The 18,522-nt window shown below is 38.9% G+C and overlaps 1 protein-coding gene across 18 annotated transcripts in view; it reads left to right on the top strand.

Annotated features, from left to right (window-relative positions):
• The window catches only part of LOC105489042 (spectrin repeat containing nuclear envelope protein 1), a 536,331-nt gene that overhangs the window by 248,715 nt on the left and 269,094 nt on the right, over window positions 1-18,522 (top strand). For 17 of the 18 annotated variants that reach the window (XM_011753636.2, XM_011753647.3, XM_011753641.2 and 14 more), the window contains 7 exons: window positions 768-973; window positions 1,980-2,135; window positions 6,428-6,719; window positions 7,538-7,710; window positions 10,659-10,968; window positions 12,197-12,361; window positions 17,033-17,389. In XM_011753636.2, the coding sequence (XP_011751938.2) occupies window positions 768-973; window positions 1,980-2,135; window positions 6,428-6,719; window positions 7,538-7,710; window positions 10,659-10,968; window positions 12,197-12,361; window positions 17,033-17,389 (1,659 nt within the window). Of the gene's footprint in view, window positions 1-767; window positions 974-1,979; window positions 2,136-6,427; window positions 6,720-7,537; window positions 7,711-10,658; window positions 10,969-11,040; window positions 11,057-12,196; window positions 12,362-17,032; window positions 17,390-18,522 lie in introns of those variants that run through there. The other variant, XM_071095957.1, reaches the window with a different exon arrangement.

Here is an 18,522-nt window from a genome sequence, read left to right as displayed (position 1 = left end):
GTTACAGGCATGAGCCACCGTATTCGGCCAAAAGAAATCATTTTAAAAACTAATGAGAACCATGAGGATTTTGTGACTAATAGGGGATTAAAATAATGTTGATAATTCATTAGATTAGAAGTTACGATAGAAAGATTGTTATAGTAAAGGAAGCTGGTTTTGCAGGAGGTGTGGAGAATTCAAATGTAGAATTGTCTCCTTTTAAGCTTGAGATGTAACAAACTCCACAAAGAAATGTCTGAGTAACATTTGAGATGCCACTCTAGAGCTCTGGGGAGAGGCAGGGCCAGCCCTGGACTCTGGAATTCTTTTACTTTGTTAAAGCCCTGCCCAAGCATAGATTTTCCAAGAAAGAGATGCAGACCAAGAAAAGAAAAGACCTGAGGATTTTGTATGCAGGGTGGATCAGGGAAGGGGCTGGAGGCAGCTAACCAGGTAGAGGATCTCACATGAACCCTGGGAGACATTGGAAACTAGACCATGTTGGTACAGTGAGAATGGGGAGAGACTGAGAACAAGACCTTGGTGAGAACGTCCTCGGTTCCAGCTCAGCCTTGTTTACACTATGTCCTCAGTGGTTCCAGTGGCTGGCTGACACCATTCTCAATGAGGAGCCTTGGTTGTATCCAATTGTATGCATCATTTTTACTCCAGCCTTGTTAAGCTTTTTCCCTTTGGACTCTGTTTTTCTTCTCCTGCTCTACTATTTCAGCTCACAATTGTAATGCATAGTCCCATGCACCTATTACCTTTATTTCCCGAAACAGAACCTTTTGGACTCAGTCAGTGATGGGCAGAGCAAACTTGATGCGGTGACTCAAGAAGGACAAACTTTGTACGCACATTTGTCTAAACAAATTGTCAGTAGCATTCAGGAACAAATTACAAAGGCCAATGAAGAGTTTCAAGCATTTCTGAAACAGTGCCTTAAAGATAAGCAGGCTCTTCAAGACTGTGCTTCAGAACTTGGAAGGTAGGTTACGTTAACAAACATAGATTTCATCATACACCAAGTGTGTTTTTAAAGGCTTAGAGAAAAGAGTCCTGTGAATAAACAAATAACGTTTGACACTGTGAGTTTAAATTATAATAAGCTTTGATCATAAACACAGGTTGATACTAGGGCAATAATCAATTTTTCAGACTCTGAAGTTGTGACTTGGCTTTTTTTAATATAGAGAAAACAAACTATATTTACTAGTAATTGAAAATTATATAAATGCATATAATTTTTGTTTATTTGGTTCACCAATGTATAAAGCTCTGACACCTCAATTTTTAAATTATACAAGGCTTTTCGTTGTATGCACTTCATTTGGGACAGAGTCATAGCAGAAAACAACGATTGAATTCTGTGAATCTAGAGACCAATAAGGAATATATGTCATTATGGTGAATACACAATTAGAAAGGGAGAAAAAGCCACTTATGACTAGGGTGAGAAAAGATGTCAGTAGAATGTAATTGCCTCTCTGATGCAGAATAATTTGCCTGACTCTTGTCCAGCTTTCTTGGAGAGCTTACATTGTTTCCAAAACTTAGAGCTCTTGAGCTATATTTGAAAATCCCTTAAGAAACAAAGACACAAAGGCCACTTTCCCTTGTCTTCCCAGGGCTTCCATTGCCCTACTTATTCACTGGCCCCAACTCAAGGGTCTTTGTAGTAAGTCACGAAATTAAGTGCACATTGACATGGGAATGTAATCTTGTTGGCAATTACCAGCTGTGAAATCAATTCTGCTAGGTGAGATGATTCTTTTCCTGCTTGGATCTCGAAAGAAATTGTCATGACTGTCACTTTGTTATTAAAATAAGTGATAATTTGGGTGGGTTAGTTGTTAAGTTTTGTTCTGTTTTAGTAACTTGAACATTCGTGAAATCTTAATTGCCATTTAAAAGACATTGTGACCCCAGCTATTAAAACTAATTTATCATAACAAACATGTAAGAATTTCTCTAAGGCATTTTCTTTTCCTTAGCTTTGAAGATCAGCACAGAAAACTGAACTTATGGATCCATGAAATGGAAGAAAGGTTCAATACAGAAAACTTGGGAGAGAGTAAACAGCACATTCCTGAGAAGAAAAATGAAGTTCATAAAGTTGAAATGTTTTTGGGAGAACTGCTGGCTGCGAGGTATGGTCCAGAAATGGAGCAGGTCCTTTAACTCTTACCATGTTTTAGACTAGTTGGTTGGTTGTTTGGTTTGGTTTTGATTGGTTGGTTAGTTGGTTTGTTGATGGTGGTTTGTGCCTGTCCTTGAATGTCTGGAATACAAAGGCCATGCTGCACTCTTTGCAGCAGTGCAATATTCTGGTTAGAGTGCAGGATGGAAGTAAGAAGCTCATCTGCATTCCAGATCCAACTCCTGTTTGTTCAATGAATTGGGCAGGTCACTTATCTCCTGTCACTCTTAATTTTAGCCTTTAAACATTGCGTTAATAATACTGTGCTTTCCTCTCTGGGGTTATTTTGAGGATCAGTTAACATAATGTGAAGCTGATATGAAGGAAAGAAAACCACAAATTCACACTGACTGTAAAGGTAAAAAAATGAGTGCTGGCAGGGCGCAGTGGCTCATGCCTGTAATCCCAGCACTTTGGGAGGCCAAGGTGGAAAGATCACCTGAGGTCAGAAGTTCGAGACCAGGCTGGCCACATGGTGAAACGCTGTCTCTACTAAAAATACAAAAATTAGCCAGGCGTGGTTGCGGGCACCTGTAATTCCAGCTACTCAGGAGGCTGAGGCAGGAGAATTGCTTGAATCCGGGAGGCAAAGATTGCAGTGAGCCAAGGTCGTGCCACTGCACTCCAGCAGTAGTGACAGAGTGAGACTCTATCTCAAAACAAAACAAAACAAAACGAAACAAAGAAAAGAAAAGAAAAGAAAAAAACAAGTACTGTATATGTCAATTTTCATATGTTATTCACACATTTCAGCTTCCAGTTTCATTTCCCACCCACCCATCCTTTAATCTTAATAAACTGAAAGGTTTGGTCAAGTCTGACTTTCTTTGTGGTCCCTGTTCCCAACTACAGTATTTATCTCTTCATTGCTTCCCACTGAGAAAATATTTCTGGCTCCTTTCCCAGGCAAAGTTCCCCGATCTGTACTTTTGACCCTACCACACTGAGGGCTTTGCTCCCACATTTGTGCTCCACCTCTGGCATTTTCAGTTGCTTGCTGTCCTTTGGAAGATAGGGCACTTTCCACAGGGAAGTGCAGCTTGGCTTCAGCTCCTTGGGCTCCTTAACTGTCCTCTTAAAGAGCCAGTGCATTTATGTGAGAAGCAGAAGAGGATAGCACCCACTCTACTTTATCAAATAAGTCAGAAACAAGAATATTATAAATCATTCTACTATAAAGACACATGCAAGTGTATGTTTATTGCAGCACTGTTCACAATAGCAAAGACTTGGAACCACCCCAAATGCCCATCATTGATAGACTGGATAAAGAAAGTGTGGCACATATACACCATACAATACTATGCAGCCTTAAAAAAGGATGAGTTCATGTCCTTTGCAGGGACATGGATGAAGCTGGAAACCGTCATTCTCAGCAAACTAACAGAGGAACAGAAAACCAAACACTGTGTGTTCTCACTCATAAGTAGGAGTTAAACAATGAGAACACATGGACACAGGGAGGGGAACATCACACACCGGGACCTGTCAGGGGGTGGGGGGCTAGGAGAAGGATAGCATTAGGAGAAATACCCTAATGTAGATGACAGGTTGAAGGCTGCAGCAAACCATCATGGCACTTGTATACCTATGTAACAAACCTGCACATTCTGCACATGTATCCCAGAACTTAAAGCATAATAATAATAATAATAATAAAAAGAAATTCCAGAATTCAAGTCATAGTCATTCTCTGTTTCCACTGAGTCCCCTTTTTAGTCAAACATGCCCGGTAGTCCTTGTCTTGAAAAACAAACATACAAACAAATGCACAAAAGAACCCATGCTGATGACAACTTGTTGGTGTGCTAGTTTGATGACTACTATAAATTGTCCCTGAAAGACATTGGAACATCTCAAAGAGCCCTTACTATAGTGTAAGCTCTTCATTTACTCTATGCACCCCAATTTCCAGCTATGAGTTTCTCAAAATCAGGGTCTTAAGATCTATATCATTTCTATTCATTATCTAGTATGGTGACAGAAAAATACAAAATGTTCACTGAATTAACAGAATAATAGCATCATTGCAGCCATATAACTTTCTGAAAACTACATTGCACTTAAATTTTGCTTTTTAAATGTTGACTCGTGTCTAGATACAATAGAACACACCCAGCCCTACTTCCTTTCTTCCAGATGTTTTAAATGGCTTTCCATCTTCTCAGCTTTTATTTCTTCTCCACAGACTGCTCATTACCTTCCTCTGTATCTGCTTCTCCTGCCATCATTACACCAAAACTGCATTAGAGAAAGTGGCCCAAATATACTTCATCACCAAATTCAAGGTCTTTTATGTTCCTCTTTGTTTTTCTAATAATTGCAACTTTTTTGGCATTGATAAGCATGCAATCCTTCTTGCAGTTTCACTCTCTGATATTCCAGGACCAGATGCTAAGAGATCTTAGGTGTGCTTGTTTCTGGGTTCTTTCCCTCCAGCCTGGCCACTTCTGCAGACAATCCTAACGCACTTTTCTGGTCACTCGGGTTCTCCACTGGGCCACCTGACTTCTTTCACTGGCTTGCTGCTTGCTCCTCCCAGTCTTCTAGATTTCTTTTCACCATAATATTTCACTACTTGAAATATTTTAAGGAGATACCCTGTATAAAAGTACTTCAGTTTAAGACTCATTGAATTTTTATGATGCATTAGCAATTTATCTCATAATAAGAAAGGAACTCTCTTTTCCTGAATTATTATTTAACTCACATCTTTGCTTAAGCTACCTTCTTGTCTCACCAAACAGATAACAGGTATAATAAATGCCTTTTAGAGTAGGTGTTATTTTATTTTATTTTATTTTATTTTATAAGTTCCAGGGTACATGTGCAGGATGTGCAAATTTGTTAAAGAGTAAATGTCTTGGCCGGGCGCGGGGGCTCAAGCCTGTAATCCCAGCACTTTGGGAGGCCGAGATGGGCGGATCACAAGGTCAGGAGATCGAGACCATCCTGGCTAACATGGTGAAACCCCGTCTCTACTAAAAATACAAAAAAAAAAACTAGCCGGGCGAGGTGGCGGGCGCCTGTAGTCCCAGCTACTCGGGAGGCTGAGGCAGGAGAATGGCGTAAACCCGGGAAGCGGAGCTTGCAGTGAGCTGAGATCCAGCCACTGCACTCCAGCCTGGGCGACAGAGCGAGACTCCGTCTCAAAAAAAAAAAAAAGAGTAAATGTCTTGTTGTATAACTCTTTGCAGAACTCAGGGTGGCCCATAGGACATACTTGTATAGTAGCCAGTCCAAAAAACTTTGAAACATTCCATTTTCACAAGAGATTTGCTTTGTGTTCTTTTTCTAGTAGTCACAACAGTTTATGTTACGACATCTCATGCTACTCTCTGGTATCCTGGGCTTTTTCCTGGGAAATGTGCAGATAAGAATTTCAGAACTCTGTAAAATGGGAATAAAACCAACTGTGCCACAAAGTGATTCTGTTTTTCCCTTGATCTAATTAGCACGGCTCCAAATTAAGATGAGCTCAATACCCAAGATATAACAAGAAAACTTTTAAGCATTCCTACAACGACTTTTTGAAAGAACATTTTTTTTTCCACTTAGTCTCTGCACAATATTGTGTTAGGTCTTGGGAACATAAGATGAATATAATGGCCCTGGCGTTTAGAAAGTGAAAGCCTTTTGGATTGAGATAGTCAGTATCCATGGCGATAGAGCAAGACAAGGAGCAGAGGGCACAAGGAGGTCCCACATTCTCCACCCACCCTGAGTTGGGATGCTCCTGGGGATGTGATGCCTGCACCGAGCTTTGAACAGGCAACTAGGAATGCGACAGTGTTGAGCAGAAGGGTTTTCATAAAGGGGGAATCTCCATGTAGATACAAGACAGGAGCGGTTTTGAGAATTTCAGGGAGCTTTTTCATCATCTGACCATTAAATAGGAATGGAGAGATGCTACAGAGAAACCTGGAGAGGCAGCTGAGCCCATTTTCTGAACTGAATTTCTGGAAATACAGTAAGTAATACGGTAGGCTCCACCACTGCTATTTGGATGCAGGCACAGCACAGACTGAATGGTATCCCCAAGTGGGTACTGACAACATTAAGAGAGAACATAAGAGAATGAAATAGCCAGGTCAGTTCCCAGTGTCTTTATTTAAAAGGCATGTCAGCTATGAGCCTGTGTCTGGTTACTGCTCCAATATCAACAATCGTTTGTCGCTCCCCTGCACTCCAGAATGTTGGAATTAATTTTCTTTTCTTTTTTCTTTTTTGTCTTTTTTTCAGAGAGTCTCTTGATAAGCTTTCCCAGAGAGGGCAGCTTCTGAGTGAAGAAGGCCACGGTGCTGGGCAGGAGGGCCGCCTGTGTTCCCAGCTCCTCACAAGCCACCAGAACCTACTTAGAATGACCAAAGAGAAACTGCGGAGCTGCCAGGTTGCCCTTCAGGAGCATGAAGCCCTGGAGGAAGCACTGCAGAGCATGTGGTCCTGGGTGAAGGCCATTCAGGACAGACTGGCCTGTGCAGAGAGCACTCTGGGGAGCAAAGACACCCTGGAGAAACGGCTGTCGCAAATACAGGTACATGTGACACCAGCCAGACACTGACAACTGCTGACTGTTAATTTGATTAGATTCACAAGTGCTTGTGTTGTGTCCTACTTGTTCTGTAAGCCTCTAAATGAGGATTGTGTGGGCAAAATGGAGAAACTGGGCAAAAAGGATATGGAGGCATCATTTATTCCCCTTTGTAAGGAAACATTGTTGTTTTAATAGCTTTAAATAATTTTAAATTTGATTTTGTAAATATTCAACAAGCGTTACTGAATATCTACTCTGCTCCAAGCACTCTGCAAGTTGCTGGGAATATAGAGATAAAAGTTAGGCCCCGTTTTCTAGGAGTTCACAGTCTAGGGGAAGACACCAATTCGTAAATTGTTACTTTCAATACAGTGCGTGTGTAGGGGCCATGATTGAAGCCATCAAGGGTATATTGAAAGCACAGAGGAGATCACCAACCCAGACTATAGCCAATGAAGGTGACCCTGAAAGAGATAAATTAGCCAGGCAATTAATGTAGGGGACTGCTGAGTTTTAGACAGGTGTGTCTTCGTTTTCAAAAGAATTTACTGTGACTCTTTGAAACTGAAGTCAATAAAATTATACTTTCTAGGTTAGTGGCCCAAAGTTTTCTAAGAATTTATATTGGAATTAATCTTTGACTCCTAGACTCCTGGATACCAATTTTAAGTAAATATTATATTGCAATAAGGCCCAGAGTTTGTTGTTTTCATTTTGAGATAAGTATTCCTACCTCAATTCTTATGGAAAACTACCTTTTTTAAAATAGAAGAAGTTTTTTACATGCCTCCTGATGTGTATTCTTTCTTCCTTCCCAGGATATTCTCCTGATGAAAGGGGAAGGGGAAGTTAAGTTGAATATGGCCATCGGCAAAGGGGAACAGGCCTTGAGAAGTAGCAACAAAGAAGGTCAGAGGGTGATTCAGACTCAGCTAGAGACCCTTAAAGAAGTGTGGGCTGACATCATGAGCTCCTCCATCCATGCTCAAAGGTACAGAACCTACTTTTAGTGTTTATTTGTCTAAGTCCAATGCAGTGACTTAGTAAAATGATGGAGCAGTGCTGAGGTCTCCTGGGGTGGAATTCCCAACCATGTTACTGTAGCTTGCTGTAGGCATGACTGTCTTTGTCTAAGTTGTGTTTTCCATAGGCCGATGACTGGTTTTTGCTTGTTAGCTTGCTTTGTTTCTGTGTTCCTGCTGCATTTATAAAATATTTAAATCTCCCCTATTATCTCTCATGGAATCTTACATGACATGGGCTCAGCAAAACATCTCCTTTCAAGCCATCAAAGCAAGAATATATGGTTCTTTCATAACTTGATACATTTTAGCTTAAGGAACATATGGAAAATTAAGCTATTGGCAGCTGTTGAGCTTAATTGTAAATCTATTCTTCAACTAAAAGTCATACCACCCCCATTTACATTATAGGAAATGGGTAGCATGGTTTTGATTGTCACAGTGATGAGGGAATATCCCCGGCATTTAGGGACCGAGGCACAGAGAGCTCATATCCTACAAAGTGTGGAACATTCTCACACAACCAACAGTCAATCCATCTGGAATACAGCCCAACTGTAGAGCCTCTGTCGAAAATCACCTGTACCAGACACTGACGAGGAAGTAGGGAAGCCCTTGATTGTTATACCAGGTGGTGTTTTTGCTGTTGTTGTAATTATAAGTGAGAGGTTTCTACCTACCTCTCTCTTCTCAAAATATCCATAAATAATCTGGCTCATTTGTTGGACAAATGACCATCAGAATTACAGTAAAAAAGATCCATATTCTGATGGTTATATATCCTGTTAGATCATTGACAAACTGGGTGCCCAATGTGATCATAACAAAATAGATGAATAGAAGATTAAAGATCATACAGAGAAGGGAATAACAGACACTGGTGACTCCTTGAGGGTGGAAGGTTGGAAGATGGAGAGGAGCAGCAAAAAATAACTGTCATGTACCAGGCTTAGTACATGGGCAATGAAATAATCTGTGCAGCAAACCCCCATGACACGAGTTTACCTGTATAGCAACTCTGCACAGGTACCCTTGAACCTACCATAACATTTAAAAAATCTTTAAAGAAGATTCAAGTTTATTACAAAGCAAAACAAAAATAACACTACAGTTATCCACGGCAATATAAACAAAAATTCCTGGTTACAACTAGCAACTTGGGGGTTTTGTTTTGTCGTTGTTGTTGTTTTCACTTTTTCCTTTAATATGGAGCATAGGCAGTGACTCTCAAGGTCAGCAGGACTTTGCATCTTAGTAATAACTCACAATGGTCAGCAAAGAAAAAAAAAATCAGATGCTATGGTTGTCTTACTCTATATCATAGACTGCTGGAGCGTGAACTAAGCTTCCAGAGGCTTGGCTTAGGCCAGTGTCCTAAAAGTTCATAAGAATATGGGTAGATAGTTTCCAGATGTTAGAATAAGATGTTACATGCAGGAAGCAGACTCTGGTCCTTGACTCCACTATTTCAGCAAGAAATTAAATTTGACAGTGACATATTGAGCAATAGCAATGTTCAAATTATTCTGTTAAAATAATAAAATAAAACAGAAAGGTTTTTGCCCTCTAAAAGCTCAGACACTAGCATAGGATGTATTTTGGAATACTCTGACTCAGACTATGTTACTAACCATTTTCAAAATGCACTGCGGGGCTGTAGAAGAATGTAGAGTCTTAGTGGCTCACACCTGTAATCCCAGCACTTTGGGAGGCTGAGGTAGGCAGATTGCTTAAGCCTAGGAGTTTGAAACTAGGTTGGGCAACAGGGCGAAAATATGTCTCTACAAAATATGCAAAAATTATACGAAGTCACAGTCAAAATTCAAAAAAAGAAAAAAAGAATACAAAAATTAGCCAGGCGTGGTGGCACGCACTTGTAGTCCCAGCCACTCGGGAGGCTGAGGTGGGAGGATCACCTGATCTGGGGAGACAGAGGTTGCAATGAGCTATATGATTGCACCTCAGCACTCCAGCCTTGGTGACAGAGTAAGACCCTGTCAAAAAAAAAAAAAAAAAAAAAAAAAGAACTGGGAGGGGGTGCCTTTTAGAAAATTATTTGAGGAACAGGTAGGACTTTAAAGCCTGAATGATGAGGTTCCAGTGGATCAATGGATGCAAAGATGCAAAAGCAACAGTTTGAGCAAATCCTGGAAATTCATTTACCACAGAATGTTAATTTCAGGTTCATAGGCTTGTATGCAAGGAGGGCTGGGGAAATCACTGCAGATGAGTTTAGAATAGTTTGTAATGTTTAACAATGGAGGGATTTTTCCTAAATGCCAGTCTGGAGAGCCTTTGTTTGACTATCTAGAAAGCTATTATATTTGTGACTATATTTCTTATAAATACTTGAGCATTCATTCACACATTCACCACAAAAGCACTGTATATTTTGTGTGTGTGTGTGTGTGTGTGTGTGTGTGTGTGTGTGTCCCTAAATGAAAATCAACCTAACGATATATCATTTACACAGGAAGGATACCTTGAATTTTGAATTCCAGTCAACAAGTAATCACCATCTGATTTTAATAAGATAAACTATTAATAATTCCAAGAAAATTAAGAACCGATCTATATGAAATAAAATTTCATTGATGTTCCCATGCTGATTTTTAACAACATAACATATAAATGTGTCTTGTTCATTTAGTACAGTTAGCATTTGGAAGACAAATTCCAGATGCATGTATGACCACAGCTGCTTATTTCATGTTTTAATATAGATTGACTTTGTTCAAAGGACCTGAGGTAAGGATCTTATGGATCAGAGAAGTAGTGTTTTTCCCTGCACTCAAAAGCAATATGTTCATCACTTCCAGAAGCATTCAGTAAAACAATTGGCATGGATGTCATGACTTGGTTTTCAGTAGAGATGTCAAAATAATTCATTTTTGTTAATATGTGACATTAATTCTAGCACTTTAGAGTCTGTGATTAGCCAATGGAATGACTATCTAGAGAGGAAAAACCAGCTGGAGCAGTGGATGGAATCAGTGGATCAAAAAGTAGAACATCCCTTACAACCGCAGCCAGGTCTGAAAGAGAAGTTTGCCCTGCTTGACCGCCTCCAGTCCATCCTGTCTGAGGCAGAGGATCACACAAGAGCCCTTCACCGTCTAATTGCGAAGTCCAGGGAGCTCTACGAGAAGACAGAGGATGAGTCTTTCAAGGACACAGCTCAAGAGGAGCTGAAAACACAGTTTAATGATATAATGACTGTTGCCAAGGTTAGTGCTTTATATTGAAAGTGGATGCTTTATAATACATTAATATAATATATTGATTTATATTAATAATATAATGACTGTTGCCAAGGTCAGATAAAGAAGAAACTGTGAATTAAATTGTTGGAGAATTGACTGCTCTAAAACTATTTATACATTCAGTAAATGGGTATGACATGAAGATCATTTATTACTATGAATGCCTATTCATTTTTCTCTTTCTACAATCTTGGGATTATTCTTTATTCCTTATTTTTTTCTTTCTCTGCTATTTTAGTTAATCTATCTTGCACATCAAATGTTACTGTTAAAGTTGTTTTTGTTTTGCTACACTTATATTTGTTATATTAAATGCAAGTCTATTTACCTTCAAGATTCAATCATGTACAAAATATTGTGTTCATCTCTCCTCTTAGTAAAAACGGTTTCTATTTTCCAAAGTATAAAATCCTTTATATGATATCAAAAATGTATTTCCAATTCTCTATATGAATCTTTCATTTCCTTCATGGTTATTCTTTGGCATATTTGTAAATATTATAGAAATTAGGGGAGAGAATTGTTGTTTGCTGCTTTTTCTTTTCTTTGGTTTGCTTTGTTGGGAACTAACTCTTGTCTTCTTGACACTACAATTATTAACAGATGTGCTTGTTTATCTTCACTTTCATCTTGGTAATGATTAAGAGCTATGACTCTAGTCAAAAAGATGTAAGTTTGAATTCTGGCTTTGACACTTTCGAATGTGTGAGTTTGGCCACTATTACATGTTAGCTAACCTCTCTAAGCTTGAGCATCTTTTCTTATAAAATGATGATAATAATAGTATCTTCCTCCCAGGACTGTTATGGAGATTAAATGAGCAAATGCATTTAAAATGCTGAACAGAATGCTGGACACCAAGCTAACAAAAAATTGCTTTAATAAGAATGGTTATGACAATAATTATTAAGAGGATTGTTAGTGAGGGATGTTAGCCAACATACAGTAAGCATATATTTCCATACTAAGGTAGAAAATAGTAAACTTACAGGAAAATAGTTGCTTTTCCAAAGCCTGGACATTTAGTTAAATTTGATAGTTTCTTTTTAAGATATTAAACTCAGAGAAAATTCAAGAACAAGAATGAAATTTTCTGAGATTTATTAAGAGAACTCTATCAGGCCTGTTGCCTTATCTGATTTCATGTTCTCAAAAGGACCACTGTTAAGGTAGTCTTTTCTTTGTTTACTAGGAAAAAATGAGGAAAGTGGAAGAGATTGTGAAAGATCATCTAATGTATTTAGATGCGGTCCACGAGTTCACAGACTGGCTCCATTCAGCAAAGGAAGAACTTCACCGGTGGTCAGATATGTCTGGAGATTCATCAGCCACGCAGAAAAAGTTGTCAAAAATTAAGGTCAGAAAATGAACAGATGCTATATCTACATTGCTTCATTACTTCTTGAGTACAACACCCTTTTGATAAAGATTTTGTGGATAAGATTCTGTTATTTAAAATGTTTCCTTCCTGTTTTCTATTTGATGCCTCACTGATTCTAAACATAAACAAGAGTCATGAGAAGAATTCAAAAGACTTTACACTTGTGAACACAATGTAACATTGTCCTTACATTTCTGTATGCAAATGTGCTTATTGCTGTAATAGTACTGGCTAGGAAATGGCTAATTTGGTGGGCTGACAAAACCAGATACTATTGTTTAGCACCATGGAAGAAAAGTTTATATAGTAACTTAGTTAAATGTATTCTAACAATAACCTCAGAATGTCATTCTGGATGTTTTATTCTGCTTTCCTAGAAGACATCCAACAACATAATAGACGGGAGTACTTCAAAGGACCTTAAAATTATCATCTCGTTTACTCCACATAAGGACAATTTCTAAAACAGAAATTTACCTTTCTTGGGGAGTTGCAGACTCTGGTACATTTTAGTAAATTTCTAGTTGCTTAAATATTAAATTGTAATCATTTTCCCCCATGGAAAATGGATTTTTACATTAAAATGAAGCAGGAATGAAATCCTCAGTGGTTTACTTTTAGAGAAGGAAATGTTGGGAATAAATAGTGTAATCGTGGTCAGGAATTTAAAACTCAGATTGTGTTTTGATTTCAAGATCAGAATATGAAAGTAATAATTTTTTTTTTTTTTTGAGACGGAGCCTCGCTCTGTCGCCCAGGCTGGCGTGCAGTGGCGTGATCTCCGCTCACTGTAAGCTACGCCTCCCGGGGTCACGCCATTCTCCTGCCTCAGACTCCCTAGAAGCTGGGACTACAGGCGCCCGCCACCATGCCCGGCTAATTCTTTTGTATTTTCAATAGAGATGGGGTTTCACCGTGTTCGCCAGGATGGTCTCGATCTCCTGACCTCGTGATCCACCCGCCTCCGCCTCCCAAAGTGCTGGGTTTACAGGCGTGAGCCACCGCGCCTGGCCAAAAGTCATAAAATTTATAGCTGATGGTTACAGTTGTAACTACACTTTGCAGATCTACATTTTTTTTTTTTTTTTTGAAATGGAGTCTTGCTCTGTGGCCTAGGCTGGAGTGCAGTGGCGCAATCTCGGCTCACTGCAACCTCCGCCTCCTGGGTTCAAGCGATTCTCCCTGCTTCAGCCTCCTGAATAGCTACAATTACAGGTGCCCACCACCATGTACTGCTAACTTTTGTATTTTTTTTAGTAGAGACGGGTTTTCACCATGTTGGACAGGCTGGTCTCAAACTCCTGACCTCAGGTGATCCGCTTGCCTTGGCCTCCCAAAGTGCTGGAATTACAGGCATGAACCACAGTGCCCGGTGCCTGAAGATCTACTTCTAAGTGCTTTAAAAGTATTATCTTATTTAAATCTTATAACTATGTATGTTTTAACTGAACTAATAACATAAAACCACTTTTTAAGTCCTTTTTTTCTGTTTGTTTCTTTAAAATTCTTCTTTGATGCATTTCTTAGTGATATTCTAATTTATTCATCCATCCTTCCATCTATCCATGTAACCATCTATCCATTTATTCAGCCAGGACCGTGCATTCCCTAAGGAACTTGCAGTCTAGTGAGGAACAGTGATCCACAAACTCGTCTTTATAAAGTAATACAAAAAATGTAATGAGAGCTTACTGTACTATTAGAGTTCAGGCTCTGGAATCAGAGAAACCCAATGCGGCATCCTTCTTCTATTGGCCTTCTAGCTGTGTCTTTCAGCAAGTTACCTGATATCCTCAAGCCTCTGCCTCTCAATTGGTTAAAAAATACATGCATAAAAATAGTACCTGTCTGATAAAGTTGTTTTGGCAACCAAATTAGATCACGCACATAAAACCTGTAGCATCATGCCTGGCACATAGAACACACCCAGGAAGAAAATCCAGTGGATTTGGTAAATGAGTGATTAATTGGCTGTAGCATGACAAGGTGGGAAGAGTCAAGCGTGATGGTCAAGTCTTTACCTAGAATCCGCAGGACTATTACCACCTGAGGAAAATAATTGCATGCAGAGGAGGCCAGTGATAGAGGCGAAGACGTGAGGAGTTGCTTATTGATGATCAGATCCAATTTGAACTTCGAGGTAGTAGTAATGTCTTGGGGGCAGTTGCATATTCAAGCCTGAATTTCAGGTTAGGAAGATGGATTGAAGGCACAGAGGTGAAAGTGAATCGCATCTAATTTGTTGTTAAAGTCACTAAAATGGATAAAACCAAGACCTATGTATACAGCAAATAGAACATTGGGCACAGGACCAAAAGCTAGGTACTACCAATACTTAAGGAGCCTTAGGAGAAAATGATTTGAAAGGTAGAGAGAAAAAGGAGGGGAGAAATCAGAAGAGGAAGAGTAGGAGGGTGAGATGCCACTGAGGCTCTGAGTAGAGAAGGTGGACACCATCACAGGCACAGCAGGAGGCTGCCATTAGGAGGAAGACTGAAGAATCTCAACTAGGTTTGACAGTGAGGCTATTGCGCAACCAGTCTGAGAAACATTTGCACAGCAAGGGAAGGTGAGAAACCAGGTTACATGGATTTAGGAGTAAGTGGCAGCTGAGGAAGAGGAGATAACAGAAATGGACTAAGGTTTCGAAAAGTTAATAAGAGAAAGTAAGATAATTCTTTTACAAAGGCTGCTTCCTGGGTTGACAAATACTCTTATTTGGAAAAGCCTTTATAAAGTGCTTCCATAAAGACAGGGAATATAGGAAAAGGAATTGACGGAAAGAAATTGGGATGGAGAAAGTGAAGACTATCAGAAACTGCCTCTCAGAAGTTCAGGTCCAGCCTGAATGTAGGTTAGTGTGTGGGTGATTTTAAAAACCTTGGAGGAAATACATAAAGCACCTCCTCTGTCCTTCAGCACCATACCTATCACATCCACAGGAATAATCACTGAGAAAAGGCAACTCTAAAGGAAACGGTGTGTGGGTATGAGGGCGTGAATGCACATATTTGTGTATGTGCAATTAATACATTTAAAAATGTAAATATAAGATAAGAAAATGTATGCAAAAGCCATTTCAAAACTCTTGACAATGATGATGTCCTGATTCAAATTCTGAATGACTAGATTTCTCATCGCAAATATTGAAGTGTTCGGTTTTCATGCTAAGGAAAATTGGGATAACGCATAAGAGAACATTTTGGGAAACTTCAAATTGGAAATTGGTCACAAAGGCAAAATAGTTACAAGTATTAAAGTCTATTAGTTAGACATAGAACTGGTTAAAAAGTTATATATTTTTTTCTTCATCAGGTAACTACTATACACTCTAATAAACAGGGATGGTTCTAATAAACTAATAAATAACTACTATACACTCTAATAAACCTGCTAAGAAAAGGTTGAATATGCATATCATGCTGTGTGTAAGGATTTTCATGTCATTGTAATTTAGACTACTGCACAACTGAATACTGAATACTTTCAAATGATCTATATTAAAATATGGCTCTATTGTATATAATTGTGAACAGATATGTTTATTTCAGGTTAATTTAATGAGACTCAAACTATATTATATAGACTAGTTAAGACATACTTTATGCTTGACATAATTTATTAAGCATGCTTCCTACTTAACATTCCAATGTTTTTTTACTTGCTAATTGGTCACTGATTTTCTTCTTGAACATTTTTGTGCCTAATTATCTTTTATTTCTATTTAATCAGGTAGTAAAGTCATAATTTTGTAACAATATTAAGAAAATCCTGCCTTTAGCAATAGATATGTCAATATATAAACATCAGATGATTATTTCACCAAGAAAAGTGGTAGTAAGAGAATCTATTCTCAGAGAGAAATGCCATGATTATATCAATTTACAATGCGATTTAATTTTATCTTGTCCTTTAGAGTATTTGTGTGCTTTAAGACCAAGCTAAATTGTTAACTTGGCTGTAGCTAAACCGTTAAATTTCTAATGACTTTTTTAAGGTTAAAAAAATACTAAGAAACGAACTCATTCTAGAGGTTACTTTAAACTTTTGAGTAAGTCAATCTATGAATGAATTATTCATTTTATATCCTACAAAAATATTTACTTAGTATTGAAGTATTTGGAATTGAGTCAGGCTCCTTCTTTTGCTGCAACGGGTCTGCTTGATTCCTAGTAGAATGGAAGTGTGATTTAAGCCACTACCCTGTGGAAGAAGATGAATTGACGATAGAGACCATGAGCAGAACACAGTTCTGCCACAATCTTTATTAATTCAGCATCCACTTTGAGAGAAATATGGGTTGGATCATTTACAAGAGCAATCCACCACAGGCAAACACTTGAGTCACTATCTAAACATTTTCACGTATGCAAATAATGCCTGATTTCAGGGTGTCTCTTTAGTCTGTTTCAGGATATTGAGGATTCTCGGGATTTTTTTTTTTTTTTTGCCATAAGCCTTAGGTGTTCATGATGACAACTCCCGCTATTATAATTTAAGAGCGGGCAGATGAATTGATTCTGGGTGCTTGTGGCACACTTCTTAAAACTTCCCAGCAGGACAGGGTCCCCCTGTGTACACAGTTGAAAACTTGCAGTCCAAGTGACTCACAGGCTCTTTGGTTACCATGGTGATATTCCATTACAGGAGCTGATAGATTCCAGAGAGATTGGGGCAAGCCGCCTCAGCAGAGTGGAGTCGCTGGCTCCTGAAGTGAAACAGAACACAACTGCCAGTGGGTGTGAGCTCATGCACACGGAGATGCAGGCCCTGCGTGCCGACTGGAAGCAGTGGGAAGACAGTGTATTCCAAACGCAGAGCTGTTTGGAGAACCTGGTCAGCCAGATGGCCCTTTCGGAGCAGGAATTCTCAGGCCAAGCGGCTCAACTGGAGCAGGCCCTGCAAGAGTTCAGTGCCCTTCTGAAAACCTGGGCTCAGCAGTTAACCCTCCTGGAAGGCAAGAACACGGATGAGGAGATAGTGGAATGCTGGCACAAAGGACAAGTAAGTTGGCTTCCTGTTTTCTATTGGTGGTTATGCTTAAAAAAATGTTTTGACTTTCATCATTCCTAAAAAAAAAAAATCTTGCTAACGAAAAACATGCAACATGCACACTTGGAAGAAGCATTTATCTTGTTAAATAAGCAAAGTCTGATTTGTTTCCTTTTCTCACATATCAAACTTTTGTAAAAATAAAGATTTGGGTTATTATGTGCGGTAGGAAACATTCGTTGTTAGTGAAGACATTTTACTTTCATTCCTATGGTGTAACAGTTAGTAATACTGTATTCAGCCATTCAGTCTGAAAAATGGCCTGTGGGCAGGGGCATAAATAGACAGAGAGTCATAGCTGTTTTCTTGCCAGTTAACTATTTCATACAACTAAATGATTGAATTTATAGCCTTAAAGGACTCATTTGGTAATCTCCTAAAACATAATGAATAGTTTTTGCTCCGATTAGCTCTCCTCTGTGTGATTTTGACATCTGTTCTTGAATTAGCCCGTTAACAGAACTCTACGTCACACTCCCTGGTCACCTTCCCGGGACTTTTTTTTTTTTTTTTTAGAGCTAATGGCAGCTTCTTTAGAGTGTGAGAAAGGGAAGCCTACGAGGGAGACTGAAGAATGAGCAAAAGCTTAACCTCCTCATCCTTTCTTTCACTGTTAAACGGTATCTTTGAAAGCCTTTTCAATACTTCCAGTTTTATAATGCCCTGATTCATGGATGTCCTTAAAAGGAAGTTTAGTAAACTTCTCTGCTCCTATTTATATTACAATCATTTCAAAATAGCTCCTGCCAGTAAGAAAGTCATGTAGTATTTCCAGCAGTGTCTGGTTTTAAATCAAGTATTTGAAACAAATGCAGCATGCCGTAAAATAAAGCCTTCTACCTCTTTATTCTACTTTATTTACAGTGTTTCTAGGTTTGGGGGTTTGCTTTTGTTATTCTGTTGCATTTCCCGTCTTTTGGATTTATGTGCCAGAATAAACCATAGAAATCAGTTCTGTCACCCAGGGACAAAGTTGATCATTGCTCTACATGGTATAATATGAAAAAATCAGTTACACTATTTTGATTCCTTTTTCTTTCCCTTTCTTTCCATCCCAGTAATATGAGTGAAATTTTTTTAAAAAG

This window comes from Macaca nemestrina, chromosome 5, assembly GCF_043159975.1.
Source record: "Macaca nemestrina isolate mMacNem1 chromosome 5, mMacNem.hap1, whole genome shotgun sequence".
Taxonomy (NCBI): domain Eukaryota; kingdom Metazoa; phylum Chordata; class Mammalia; order Primates; family Cercopithecidae; genus Macaca; species Macaca nemestrina.
Note: the sequence above shows the minus strand (reverse complement) of the source record. Positions and strands in the feature narration are given on the sequence as shown.